General features: G+C 34.3%; 1 protein-coding gene across 1 annotated transcript in view; it reads right to left on the reverse strand.

Moving 5' to 3' along the window:
- gcn1 (GCN1 activator of EIF2AK4) overlaps nt 1–13,120 on the reverse strand; it is a 63,198-nt gene extending 50,078 nt beyond the window's left edge. Inside the window, exons 1-13 of the mRNA XM_079636702.1 lie at nt 13,045–13,120; nt 12,101–12,209; nt 8,714–8,777; nt 8,001–8,132; nt 7,801–7,909; nt 6,812–6,910; nt 6,158–6,292; nt 5,680–5,748; nt 5,485–5,593; nt 3,158–3,232; nt 2,948–3,076; nt 1,651–1,701; nt 739–837 (exon numbers count right to left, since the gene is read on the reverse strand). Of these exons, the coding sequence (XP_079492828.1) occupies nt 739–837; nt 1,651–1,701; nt 2,948–3,076; nt 3,158–3,232; nt 5,485–5,593; nt 5,680–5,748; nt 6,158–6,292; nt 6,812–6,910; nt 7,801–7,909; nt 8,001–8,132; nt 8,714–8,777; nt 12,101–12,209; nt 13,045–13,062 (1,198 nt within the window). The 5' untranslated portion in view covers nt 13,063–13,120. The remainder of the gene's footprint in view (nt 1–738; nt 838–1,650; nt 1,702–2,947; nt 3,077–3,157; nt 3,233–5,484; nt 5,594–5,679; nt 5,749–6,157; nt 6,293–6,811; nt 6,911–7,800; nt 7,910–8,000; nt 8,133–8,713; nt 8,778–12,100; nt 12,210–13,044) is intronic.
- Nucleotides 13,121–15,588: the final 2,468 nt, after the last annotated feature.

Below are 15,588 nucleotides of genomic sequence, written 5' to 3' on the forward strand. Positions count from 1 at the left end.
TGGGTCGAAATAAAATCTTGATATTTTAAGTATTTTAATTTAAAATATTGATTTGAAGTCCTACTGAGATTTTAAGTTAAGGGTTATGACAGGGTTATAAATAGTTAACTAAAACTAAAAACATAAAAAAAACACATTGGCTACTTAAGATGTTAACAAATAAAATAAGGGGAAAAAACCCTTAAACTTAATTTATTTTAGCTATTTGCATAGAAACATTTCTTATTTCATTTAGTTTAACTTGATGTAGTTAAAAAAACTAAAATAAGAATTAAGTAATAAAATTAATACAAAATGTATAGAAAAAACTAATAAAATTGACAAAAACAAAATTAAAACGAAGAAAATATAAAAATAACTAATTTAAACTGTTAACAAAAACTATAATAGTATCTCAGTGATACTGATACAACACAGTTCAAAGATTTAACAATGAATTTGCATGTTTACAGTTCTCATGTCAGTTAATGGTTATGACAAGTAAACAAAACTTTTTAGTTCTTTATTTAGATTTTGGATTTTAAAATAATAATTTTTTAATTTAAATAATAATAATTTAATTCATTATTAGCGCAACATCAACTCACAAACCCCAGTCCCTTCAAAAACCCCAGTTTAGGAAAGTAGTCTAAATGCTCTCATATACTAATGTGGATGTTCAGTGTTTAAACCAGTATGAAAAAAATTTCATTAAAAAAGTGACTTTTTAACGTAATTAAAAGCCAGTATGTTTCTCACCTTCCTGTTGCAGGTATGGGATGAACATCACAGCCACACTGGAGCTCAGAGACTGAGAGGAAGTGCCAGAGACGGCGTGATGACTGCAACTTCTGATTCCTGTTTCAAAAACACACATAAATGAAGCTTAATATTAATGAGAATGATATTTGGGAGATAAACTGGAAAGGGCGATTTTTTTTAAAAACAAAGCGTTTTTGAAGGTTTTTTTTTTTTTTTTTTAAGTTGAACTTCCTTTAACTTGACACAAAATACTGCAAAAGACGCTAGACACAAGCACAGGGGTCAAAGATGTCTGTCTAGTGCAAGTTATACAGAAAACCACTAAAAGAGCAGTGCAGCAGTATGCAAAAAAAAAAAAAACACTGCAAAAAATGCTTTTCTTACTTAGTATTTTTGTCTTGTTTTCAGTCCAAATAAAAAAAAAATCTTAAATCAAGATGCATTTACTAGATGAGTAAAATTGCATAAGATATTATGTCTCGTTTTCCGGGGGAATTAATCAAAATTAAGTGAGTTGATGCTTAAAAAAAGCAAAATGATCTGCCAATGGGGAAAGAAAAATATTAACTTAATTCAAACAGAAACAATATCATTTTTCTTACCCCATTGGCAGATAATTTTGCCTTTTTTTTAAGCATCAACTCACTTAATTTTGATTAATTCCCCCAGAAAACAAGACTTAAAATCTTGTGTCATTTTACTACTTTAGTAAATGCATGTTGATGTGAGAAATGTTTGATATTTGGACTGGAAACTTACTAAGTAAGAAAAGCATTTTTTGCAGTGCCGGTTTCCTGATGGAAATTAGCAATGATCAAAAGACACTTTATTTCAAGACCAGCAATTAGAAAAGAAAAACAGTGTGTAAAAGCATGGCTGTCCACACAGGCGTATGAGACAGATATTCACCCGAGAGAACGCTCATCTTCTGGGCCACAACAGTCAGCTTCCCCTCTGAGCCTGTGCAAAACAACAGCAATCATGAGAAATATCCTGCTTTTATCAGTGAGCCGGATCTGGTGATCAGGGTTCAAAATTAACCTTTTCATCCACCTGTATATTTTACCAGCATCTGGCTGGTAAATGGTGCTAATTTTGAACCCTGCTGGTGATGTGTGTGAGATGATGTGTAATGATTATTGGATAATGAGCTTCATATTATAATTTTTACTGAGATTACTGGTGTGGTTTTCCATTACTTATTTATTTTTTAAATAATAATGATTTAATAAGGGTTTAATAATAAATTCCTATTATTATTATTATCATGTTAAAAGCAGTTTTTGCTGCTTAATATTATTGTGGAAACTGTAATACATTATGTTCAGGATTCTTTGATGAATAGAAAGAATAGAATCTTTTGTAACATTATAAAGGTCTTTAATGTCACTTTTGATCAATTTAATGCATCCTCACCTAATAAACATATTCTTAAAAAATGTATGTAGTATTGTAATTTTTTTTGTCAAAAATGATTAATGCATTTATTTATGGTTTGTCACAAAACATATACTGTATGTTTGTTTTTTTGTTTTTTTTTATTTAATTTTTTAGCTCAATTATAGACATTTCAAGTACAATGCAATAAAAAAAATAAGATTAATACAAAGCATTGTAAATACAGCTCAAAATGTTTAACCAGAGAATAACATCAACTAAAGTATAAAAATAAAAGTTTATAATATCAAGGCAGTTATATGTATTTGAAAAGCTTTAAAAAAAAAAGTTTTATAAGCTTTTTGTTTTGTGATCTCATGTTTGAAAGAGTTTCTAAGTATATTGTTAGATCAGTGTTGTAAAAGGTAATATAGGAGGGTTTCTTTTGAGTTATTTTTGTCTTATGAATATAAAACTTCGCCAAAATAATCAAAAGATTAATGATATAATTTTGTTTTTCAGAAAAATATGGGTTTTGGAAACAAAGTAAAATGTCCTGAGGTTCTAAATTAATAATCAGAAATGTTTCTTGAGCAGCAAATCATCATATTAGAATGATTTCTCAAGGGTCATGTGACACTGAAGACTGGAATAATGAAGCTGAAAATTCAGCACAAAAACATGAAAAAGATCTTAACTATTTTAACACTTTTGACTGGTAGTGTATACATTACAATGATTTTAAAGATTATTTCTATGAATTTTCCATTCATAGAAATCATAATTTTAAGAGTACATGACCGTTGAAACCTATAAAGTCCTCACTGACCTCCGAGGATGGCGAAGAGGTGTTTGACGAGGTCCTGGACGGCGCTCGGGTCGCTGCACTGTTGGACCAGATTCTGGAGGGCCACCACCGCCTGGTCCATGAGCTCGGGGTTATTGGCCTTCAGCTGACCTGAAACACACACACACACACATATTAAACCTGCATGTGACACCTCAGACCAACCTCTCAATCATACTGACGACGACTCACTGGAGATGCCCTTCCCGATGTCCAGCGCATACTGACTCAGGTCAAGGGTGAGAGACGCCAACATGGAGGAGATCGCTGGAGGAAAGACCAATAACAGAGATGGACATATTCAGAATTATTCAGGAAATTAACTATCAATATAGTAATAAGTAATATCTTGTTCATGCTTGATAGACAGATAGGAGGTTTCCACAAAAAAAAAAAACGTTAAAAAAAACAATTCCTGCCATTGAAACTAATAGACTATTTATATGTTTGATGTGAGCATTTCTATAAACAAAAGCAATAGGCCCTATGCACAGCTGCACTACTTCCTGAACTTGTGCAGGCTCCTTTGTTTCCTGTCTGCCAGGATTGGCCAAACTGATTAATCCATGCGTGTCTGATTATTGTTGTTGGTCAGACACACCTGGATTAATCAGTTTGGCCAATCCTGGCAGACAGGAAACAAAGGAGCCTGCACAAGTTCAGGAAGTAGTGCAGCTGTGCATAGGGCCTATTATCAATGGACTGGCAGAAATACTATATATATATTTTTAACTATATAATTTTGTAATATTTGTCCTTTTAATAGTTAAAAGTAAGCAGGGTTATTATATTTAACTAAAACCATACAAAACATTTTCGTTGTTTAAATAAAATAAACATTAACTGAAATAATATTATATACGGTATATATATATATATATATATATATATATACACACACACACATCTCATTTTAATTTAGTTACACTAGTACAAAAATTATTAAAGCTGAAATAAATATGAATAAAAAACACATAAATAGACATAACATTTTTTTTAAACTTTACAATTAGTTAACTATGTTAGTTAATATAAAAAAAACTTCTAATTTGAACATTTACTAATTCATAACTAAACAAAAGTTGTGTCTGTTCTTAATGAACCTGAACTAACAATTAACAGTTGTATTTTATTAATTAATTAACATTAACAGATTAATACATATACAAATAAATTATAATTCAACATATGAATAAAAACTATAATAGTATTTCAATTGTACTAAAATGACGCTGACAGTATCATTATATCATAATCATTTGTTCTGAGCAGTGATGATGATATTATGATGCATCTGTGTGGTAATGAATAGGGGTGTCACGATTAGATTCTCGATTTTTACTCTTCTTTTTTTTTAAAGCACAGGTTGCTCTGCCATTTTTAGACCAGACTTGCATAATATCTGACCTTTGTTCACAATGTACCACACTACATTGTCAAATTTAAAACATTTATTAAGAACATAATGTAACAATAACTTATATCTTCAGTCAATTGGAAACTTAAGCAAAATAACCTGCCATCTAGTTTCTCTTTTGTAACTGCAGTTTTCTTCACAGAAGATGACATTCAAGTTCACAACAAAACAAACAGTTGTTTGCGAACACATCATTCTCTAGTGTACACGCGGCGCCCGGCAGCAACGGCTCGACAAGCAAACAAAACGCCTTCGAGCGGCACACGCCATTGAAATGAATGGGTTTCATAGCGCAGTGCGTTTTTTTTTTTGTGAAAATGTACTTCTAAAAGTAGAATTTCCTGGTTTCAAATTAAACCGCTTCCGTCTACTGTTACTTTGTTTTCTTCATGGTTGTGTACATCCAATCCTGGTCCGTAAACGGGTAAAAACAGGTAAAACAGTGGATTGGCCAATGCCAGGCGTTTACTTTTATTTGATTGGAAGCTCAACTTATCGCCTAGCAACTGCCTGTGCTGTCGGTCGGTCGCGCTCGCATCAACACACATCCAAAATGAAACAGCGTGAGTTCAGTTGCTAGCTAGCTTTTTAAAAACGTTCTATTTACCTATCTATTTATTTATCTATTGTGTGAAATGGGGGGAGAGACGGACGAGGAGGATAACACAACAAAATCGGATGAGCCACCAGTGTCAAAGAAAAAACTATTTACAACCTGCAACTCAGAATGGGCGAAAAGAGAAAACTTTTCTGAATAGGAAAAGACTTTTCCCATTCCCCTAACACCAAACACCCCCCCCCCCCCCCATTTTTTCCCCATCTGACTGTCCCGGTTTTTCACAAATCAAAGGTGGCAACCCTAATACCGCGTCATGTGTAAAAGTCCCTTGACTCACAGCACTTCAACACACGTGTTTTTTTTTTTCGCTTGACAAGCCGACCGAACGTGACATGGGGGCGTGGCAGCATCGACGATTCCATTTTTTTATTCAAAGTTCAAGATTGTGACTTAATTTCGGTCGATTTCGATTTAAAATCGTGACACCCTTAGTAATGAATGATGGTGTGAGGTAGTGTGTGACAGCCGAAGTGTCTCGCTCACTCTGAATGGAGTTCTCCGGGCTGCGCAGAAGAGCTTTCTGTAACGTGGGCAGCAGTTGCTCCTTAAACTCAGAGTGAGACATGTGACGAAGCATCGAGGCGCTCTTTACCTGAAAACACACATTCAGCTTTAGGTTTTATGATCTCGACACTGCATAAGAACATTGATTCAACAAGTCACGCCACAGATTCTCACCAGTATGTGCGGATGCGGTCTGGTCTTACTCATGAGGACCGTCTTCATGTACAGGTCCAAGAGAGCCGCCTAACACAGAACAGTGTTGATATTGTTAAAGAAAAGCACAATTATTAAAAATAGATTTTGTCTAATTAAATAAAATATAAAAAACTTTAAACTTTTAAAGTGATAACACTGCCATACTCGATAACCTTCTAAAACTATTTTGTAAGTTGTCATGATTGAGTGGAAGTTCTAAAATTACTAAAAATAAAATAAATTAAAGCCAAATTTATCTAAAAAAATAATAATAAAAAAGACAAAAGCACATCAAAATAACTAAAAATTAAACCAAATTAAACCTCAACATATCAGAATAAAAGCGAAATCAAAATACGGATAAATACTGAAACATATATAAATAGTAAAACATTGAGACAGAAGCACCACTAGAGTCTCATGGCACGTGACGCGTGGGAGAGGTTGAGTTTATCACCTTGTGTTTGTTGATGGTGGCGATGTCTTTCTGCGCAGTGCAGAAGTCCACACACACTCCCAGCAGAGGTAGAGACACACAGCTCTGATCCAGACTCAGCAAAGTGCTCATGTACTGATCCACCAGACCCGGGGTCTGCAGAAACAAACACGTTTATTACTACAAAACTAAAGGCTGTACTTATATATATATATATATATATGTATATGTTGATGCAGAAATTATGCATTAAATTGATCAAAAAAGTAAGCACAAAAGATTTCCATTTCAAATAAACGCTGTTCTTTTTTAACTTTCTATTCATCAAAGAATCCTGGAAAAAAAAAGTGTGAGTTCCACAAAAAAATATGAAGCAGCACAACTGTTTTAAACATTGAAAATAATCAGAAATGTTTCTTGAGCATCAAATCATCATATCAGAATGATTTCTGAAGGATCATGTGACACTGAAGACTGGAGTAATGATGCTGAAAATTCAGCTTTGATCAACGGAATAAATTACATTTACAAGTATTCAAATAGGAAACAGTTATTTGAAACTGCAATAATATTTCACAAGATTACAGTATTTTTATCAAATAAATTTTACCGAGCCTACATTTTTAAACAACACTGTATGAGACATCAGACTGAATTACGGTAATTTAGCGTTACCTCCTTCCACAGCTTGTTAAAGCGTTTGCTGATTGACTTGAGCGCGTTCCCAGAAGCTCCGCCCACCGCCTCAGCCAGCAGCAAACTCTGAACCTCAACCTGATTGGATAAGAGAGAATATGATTGGACAGACTGCATGTAGAGATCTCAAAAAATTAAATAAAAAGAAATGTCATACAGGTTTAGAACTATGGCTAAACTAAGCTATGATTAAAGCTGAAGTCGGCAAGATTGTTTTGATCATATTCACTGAATCCGACAGAACAACATAAATCAGCCGGTTTTAGAATAAAGATCTTTCTTTAGATCTTTAGATCTTTGTGAAGAATTTTCGGCGCCTGATGAAGTCGGTATAAATATGTGTTTAATACTACAAAATATGCCCGATGTTACAGTTACTGCACTTGCCGCAGAGCACAAAAGAGAACATCCCAATCGAGTGAAGGGATTTGTGGAAACTGTGGTTCCTAATTATTGTGATACAACATTTGCCTCGCATTTTAGGATGAAAAGACAAACATGTCTACTAATATCCTCAGTTATTGCGTATACAGAGCTGCATCGAACACATTTGTAAATTACTTTCCTTGAACCCATTGTGCGAGTTCACTTTAATACCGCGTGCTTTATATACATGTTGCTGCTGATTGGACTGCAGTTCTGACACACCCACCAAACAAGAGAAAACGTATGTCAAAACCCGGTGCACGCCGTTTCCAGGAAACATGATGTTCAACCCGGAAACCGTAGCAAAACGTTGCGCTCCGCACTCCATGCACACGCCTGAAATTCGCGGGTGTGTTGGATTGTACAAAGCGTGATGGCGAAGAGAAAATGTGCACACGCACGGACGAGCTCACGAGCTCGAGGGTGCTCGCGGTAGTGGGGGAGGGGCATGAGAGTTGTAAACATTCAAAACTTTGGCTTAGTCCCCTCAATCTGCCAGACTTGCCGACTGCAGCTTTAATAAAGACATAAATGAGACTGACCAGTTTCTTCCAGTTGGCACCTTGTCTCTTGTCTGCGGTGGGAAACACAGTCCGAACGATCAAACAGGTCCAGGGCAGGGCGCAGCAGGCTCCTGACGCTGTGCTCTTCCTGCGGGATTTTTTGACATTATATCAAATATATAGATCGTAGCTTGGGTAAATTTGCATCTGATAACGATAAGATGTGTGCGGTCACTCACCCAGGCATCACGCCCCTGCTGACCACCCCGCAGCTGAGCAGACCGGGGGGGAGGTTGCTCGCAATAGCATCAGGCTGTGATTCTATGAGCACTTCGATGACCGAGAGCAAAGCTCGCCGAGATGCGGCATCCCTGAGAAGACAAATCAAATTCACCTTCATCACTCTCAAATGTTTTAAAAAGGACACGTCACAATATTCCTCATTTAAATAATTAATACGCAGAATAAAGGGGCGGGGCCTGGTTGAGTTAGTTAGTAGTGTGTTGAAACTGGCGGTTATGGAAAGGGGCGGGACATTTCCCAAACACGCTCGAAGCGCTTGACCAATCACAACACACTGATCCAGTTGACCAATCAGAGCACAGTGTGCTTTACAGAAGGAGGGGCTTCATAGAGAGAAACTAAACTGAGCGTTACTGACTGACTGGGAAGAGACGAGCCGCAACAATGGAGTATTATGTGGTAAATAATGTGTTTTTTTAACATTCATGCATGAAAATCTTATTCTAAAATTAAAAATTAAAATAAATTAATTGTTTAAAATTATATATTTAGAATAAAAAATTTTTTTTTTTTAAATACTACAAATTAGATTATTATAAATGATATGTGTTTAAAATAAATTAATATTACAAATTTGATTAAAATAAATGAGTGAACTATCAAGTTTGAATTTAAATAAATAATATATTTATAAAACACACACACACACCTGTATCTGTGCAGCGTGAGATAGAAGAGTTTGCACAGTCCTTTGATGGCCGGCTCAGGAAGGTCTGAAGAGAGAATTTAACCACAAACAATTACAGACTTCAAACAGTTCAGACAAAAATGTAAGTCATTTTCTCACTCTCACGTCATTCCAAACTTTTATGACTTTTATGAAACATCTGAATATGTGCATGTGTAAATGAGATTTCAGAACTAATACAGAGCTTGACATTTTCACTGAATACATGTGTACCTTTAATTCATTAAACCATTAATTTTTAAAAAAAAATGTTAATTAAACTAATACTTTTATTCAGCAAAGACACATTAAATTGATCAAAAGTGACAAAATACATTTATAATGTTACAAATTATTTCAGTTTCAAATAAATGCTGTTCTACTGAGCTTTTAATTGTTCAAAGAATCCTGAAAAATAAAACACATCAAGGTTTCCATAGAAATATGAGGTTAACATTGATAATAATAAGACATGTTTCTTGATCAGCAAATCAGGTTATGTTCAGACTGCAGGTAAATGTGGCCCAAATCTGAATTTTTTGTTCAAATCTGATTTTCTCATGACAGTGTGAACAGCACAAACCACATGCAATCTGATCTTTTCGATTCCGATTTGTGTCACTTCCATATGTGACCCGCTCTGGCGAAATGAGTCGGAAGTCGCAACGTTCCATTTTAAGATATTGGCCGATTTTGTGGGAAAACAACAAAATCATATTTTTCATGAAATCATTATTTATTTATTTTTGTTAATTTCAAAGAACAGACATTCAAAAATAATCTCCCAAAGTTTCGTAGTCCAGATAATTGAGTAAAGGTATTTAAATGACTATTAAAATTTACAAAGTTTTACTAAATTCGCTGGAAATTAATTGTTTTTCTCAACTCCTCTCCTCACCTCTGAGCATTTCCCAGGTATCCCCTAAAGCGCCGCTATCTCCGCTCTCCAAATATGGTGTTAAACGATGTATAGAACCAATCAAAAAACTTGATTGTACACAAACGGTGATCATTTATCAATGGGAAGCCCCGTTATGACTGACCGGCACGCAATTGGTCCAGCAATCCTCCTGTCAGACTCACAGCGCTCTTTGTAAACAAGCTAGCAGATCTCCACAGAAAGATTAAATATTATTAATTTGAGAAATGTCATGTTAATTAAGCTGTAAAATAAATAGTTTAGCCCTTTAAATGCAATGGATTTTGAAAGATATCAACAAAAAACGGGCAAAAAAACTTTAAAAGCAATTTTCTCAGGTTTTCAATTGGAAAAAGAGGACAGACGACCATAACTCAAATGTGTATATCTTTACAACCATTCAAGGTATGTCTTTGGACTGGGATATCATTTGAAAGCTTATGTAGGGCTGGGTATTGTTCAAAATCTTTCGATCCGGTGCCAATTTCGATACCTCAGTTTCGATACCGGTTCCTAACGATACTTTTTTCGATACCAATTTTATGAAATCCATTTAAAAAAGATTACATAACATATTACCTCAGAAAAACTTTTATTTTTTATTTATTTTGTTTTATTTTTTCAGTTTGACTCATGCTCCTTAGCCAGTGCACAAAGGAATAAAAAATGTTTTATAAAGCGCTCATGCTCACCAAAGCTGAATTTTTAAATAAAAAAATACAGTAAAACTTTAGTAATATTGTGAAATAGTATTACAATTTAAAATCTTATTTGAATATATTTCAAAATGTAATTTATTGATGTCAAAGCTGAATTTTCAAAATCATTACTTCAGTGTCACATGACCCTTCAGAAATATGAAAACAGTTTGCTGCTTAATTTTTTGGAAACTATGATACATTTTTTCATGATTCTTTGATGAATAAAAAATGCAAAAGAAAAGCATTTATTTAAAAACGAAATATTTTGTAACATTACACATGTTTTAATGTCACCTTTGATAACTTTAATGCATCCTTACTGAAAAAAAAATCTGTCTAACCAACACATTTTTGAACGCCAGTGTACATTCAGTGAGTTATTATTTATTGCAATATAAACACTGGAGTGATCAACAAGGTATCTCTTCATTTACCATTCGAAGGCGGAGCAACTTTCTGCTCTTATGTTTACTCCGTGCACTGTCAAGGTCTTCATCATGTTTGTCGTGGTAAGTTACCGGGCTCTGCAGCAATTATTTTACTGCAAATACTGCATCGCGCGCTGTTGGCATCGAGCCTGGAGAAATGTACCCACACTTTTAATCGACTTTTCCACATCTTTAAGGTATTATGTGTGTGTGCTCGCGTCTCATATGAATATGTGCGCGGAGAGTTTGTGTGTGCTCGCGTCTCATACAAGTATGTGCGTCGAGAGTTTGTGCGTGCGCGTGCGCGTCTCATATGTGTATGTGCGCGGAGAGTTCCGCGCGTCTCGTGTGTGTAGAGTTTGTGTGTATGTGCGTGAGCGAATTTATGTGTGTCGCGTTTATGTGTGTGCATTTCATATGTATTTGTTTGAGCACTGACGTTGATGAGTTCTCTCCTTAGGTATCGAAATCTGGAACCGAACAACATGTCATTTTTCGATATCGATAGTATCGAGGCAATTCGGTCGGTACCTAAAAAGTATCGAGACTCGGTACCCAGCCCTAAGCTTATGGTATTCTCTTTCCATTAATACCAAAATCTCAATTTCGAAATTTGGGCCACTGTGACTCATTTTGCTGGATCAGGTCACATATGTAGTCCTAAATCCGATACAGGACGGATGTTTTGCAAGGCGACCTGAACAGTCATATAGGAATTCATGCGACTTTTACACCACTATAGATCCACATTCATCACAATTCTGTACTCATGAGAGTCACTTCAAAGATTTTCTATACCCGACATTATCAACACAGTTGTGAAAGGTATTCAGTGGAAGGACAGTATGTATCAGAACTCATAAGTATTACATGTTTAAAAACTTCGCTGGCAAATCACACGATAAATAACCGTGTAATCGCTTACTTTAATGTCTTCTGTATGATAGCGTGCAGCGTGACGTCTTTATAGCGTTCTTTACTGTGTAATGATGCTGAAAATTCAGCTTTGATCAAAGGAATAAATTACATTTTACAATATAGTCACATACAAAACTTATTTTAAATTGCTAAATTATTTCACAGTATTGCAGTTTTTACTGTATTTGATGAGCGTAAAAGGACCTCTTTCAAAAACATTCAGACAACAAACAAAAATATTGCTGACCCCAAACTTGTGTATGACCTTTGATGACTTAGTGTACGAGTGGTACGGACAACTGTTGTGAAGCTTTATCTGTGTTTTTATGTGACTTTTGGATCTTGACCGCAATAGACTAAAGGAATAATATGATTTTTCAGATACAGCAACAGATCAACTCACCCTTTCCTTTTACACATTCCTTCAATTCTCCAAGAATTTCCTTGCGCTCTTTAATGCTGGATGAAGTGACTTTCACAGCGAATCTCTTCAGTGTGTCTGAAACCTGCCCCTACAAACACACAAATAACAGCCATCAGAGCGCTGCTGATCTAAATAAAAACACATATATCATATTACATCATAATCATATATCATGTATTGGGTTATATTTTAAATCTGGGTCTGTTTCTACCATCTTAAGCACAGCTTACAAAAGCTTATAATGGAAAACATTGTTTCCATACTTATCACTACGTTTATTGTTACTATGCTCGAGATTATATCATATTAGTCAAAGCTGTTATAAAACAACACAATAAAAATACCAACGATTTTGAAAGCATCATATACTGACAGAAGGATGTTCATTTATTATAATTTTACATAAGTTGTTTAGGCAAAATGTATGCTTATCGTGGTACAGGTGATTGTTTGACCAGCTTTTTTTAAGTACCACAGTATAGTAACACTGCATTTTGAAGATGACCATGATAATACAGTCTTATATATTCAAAAATCATGTTTTTACCATGATACCATGTCCACAAAACATGATACTTCTAGCACTTTCTTAATGGAAACTGAAGTGAATGCGTGTTTGAGATCAGCAGATACACATTTTAGTGGGTTACACACTTACAACAGTCTCAATCTCTCACACATTACAGTAGGATCATGATAAATGTGCTTATTATGCAATTCAGCCATCGTTAATGCTCAGTTTGTCGTTATTAATGAACATTCATGCACTAGCGCGCGTGCACAGCGCTTTCTGGTGTGTCTGAACATCACGCGCTCGCAGATCACACATCATCTTTATGTTCAAACTCATAAGAAAGCGGTGAGATGCAGAAGAAAAGTTTGTGTTTTAATGATCATGCAGCAGCGGTTCGAATCACACCAACCTGCGTGTCCGCCGCCATCTTGCCGGCCTCGATCTGGAAAGGGTTTAAATCGTCACTTCCGGAGTCATTACCGTGCTCAAGAGCCACGTGCTTCTCAGGGCTTGAGTGTGTAATTTCCGCATAGCGCCTCTAGAGGGCGCCAGAACAGCACTGGTCAAATATTCTAAATGGGGTCTAAAACTTTTTCTCTTATTTTTATTAAAAGCTGTCTATTTATTTTATACAGTTTTTTTATCAATAAACATTAAAATGAAAAGACCAAGTTTTTTTATTGTTACTATTATTACTATATTTGTATGTGTATATGGAAGTGTGTAAGCATACTTATACCTTGATTTTGTATTTGCATTTTCGCAGATGGTTCACCGATTGTCTTTGATTATGGTATGGGCCAAAAGGGAAGGGACTAGGCTTGTGGAAGAATTGTTAGTGTGTGTGTGTGTATGAATGTCAATGTGTCTAAACGTTTGTTATAGTCTTGTGTTGTATATTTACTTTAATGATGATTTATATTATGATGTTGGTTTCTTTGTACTGTAAGGACCCCCTCGAAAATGAGATGGTTCATCTCAAGGGGTTATCCATAAATAAATTACAAATTACAAGTAAAATAAATAAATCTAAAAATAAAAAAACTTAGCAAACAAAAAACCTACACCCACACTGTAAAAAAAAGTTTCATGATTTGTTATCACAACTTTTTATCTTTTGTCAAATCAACTTCGATAACTAATGTGTGAAGATAACATACTATTTTGAGTTTCTGTTTATTAAACCATTCTTCATTGTATTAACTCAAATTTTTAATTACAACGAACTCAAAATTTTAAAGCAACAAGATAACTTGCTTTCTAAGTTAAACCAAATTTTTTTTTACAGACAACATTAGTAGCTTATATTATTTTTATAATAATAATAAAAATAAAAAAATTAGGAGGAAAATATTCAGTGCATTAAAACACCAGATTTATTTGTATATAATTGCATAAATTGAAACACAGTAACCGATACTCACAGAACAAAATGTGACAGTGTTACAGGAGAAAAAAAAATATGCATAGTTTTCACATTGGGTATATGATCAAATTTGTAAAGGGATAATAAAACACTCATGAACAGAAATAGAAAAGCGTCAGATCGATTTATATGATAGAAAATCTCAAAATAAACAAAGGCACAACATTCGACCAGTGTAAATGCGTGATTAAAACTGATAAGGACGTCACATGATCCCTAGATTTCCACGTTCTTTTGGCACAAAGCGATTAGGAGCAAAAACTAACAGCAAAAGACAGGACGGATTATTACAATTGAGTTATCAAAGAAATGAATTTAATAAAGCAATTATCCTCTACTTTCAAAGTAGTTTTCTGAGACTTAATCACATGTACAGATCTCTGGCACATCGGGTCATATAAAAGCTTTCATATAATAAACACTTGCTGGTATATTCGGCCAATGCATCCAATAAATCATATTTGCAATCAGGCATCCAGAAAGCCGCACCATTACAATAGATATCAGGGACCGCGTAATATATAGATTTAATACTCTTGATCGCAAAAATCACTTCTATTCCAGTGACAACATGTTTCTTAAAATACAAGAAGTGTTCATCGGTTCACCATCTGTAACTTCACAGCAAGTTTTCAAAACTTGCCCTTTAAAATCATTGAAAGACACTTAAGACTTCCATGCAAAATGAAAGAGAGAGAAAGAAAAAAGGATTAATATACTAAAATAATATCACAATATCATAATACAGCAGTTACAATATTGTCTCTGAGAATGAGCAAGACAATATCAGATATTCATTTCCAATTAAATCATAAACTGTATTCAAGAAAATTGCACAATATTGTCACAGTTATTTATGAACAATATCACATCTTTGATTTCTAGAATCATCAGTGGTTGTGTAGTTTTGTGAATATAAACCTATACAGTCATTCTTATTACAAAACATTTCCCAAGATTTCATGCGACTGGTTCATTCAAAGGAATATTACGGGTTAATTATATATATATATATATATAAAACGGATCATATCATAGTTAACTACTTTCAAAACTCACTGTAAATATTTTTCCTTTGATTTAAACAAACTGACGGACGAGCAGAAATGAGTATTTCTATGATGCCGTCCATAAAGATGAAGTTGTATTTAACCCCATATATTCCTTTAATAAAATACAACTTCAAGATTAGAAATGTCATGTTATATCTTGTATGCAAAACTACATGTTTTTAGTATATAGTTTAAAAGTCTTTTTTAAATCAGTCAAATTTATCATACAAAAACAAGGCACTAAAAGTAGCAATTCGTCGAGGTGGAATTCCATGTTAAAATGACGCAAATGCAGCAAATATAAGTTTTCATAACCGGGTGAAGCCTGCAAATCTGGCAAGAACACGTCCGGGTCATATTTCACTCCAAAATACAAAAGAAATAGCAATAAATAACAATAGATTATATTTCGCTTAGAAGAAAATGAAGCATATTTTAGGACTATTAACAATGAAGAATTTAATACACAATGAAT

This window comes from Phoxinus phoxinus (assembly GCF_949152265.1).
Source record: "Phoxinus phoxinus genome assembly, chromosome: 15".
In the NCBI taxonomy this organism is placed as follows: domain Eukaryota; kingdom Metazoa; phylum Chordata; class Actinopteri; order Cypriniformes; family Leuciscidae; genus Phoxinus; species Phoxinus phoxinus.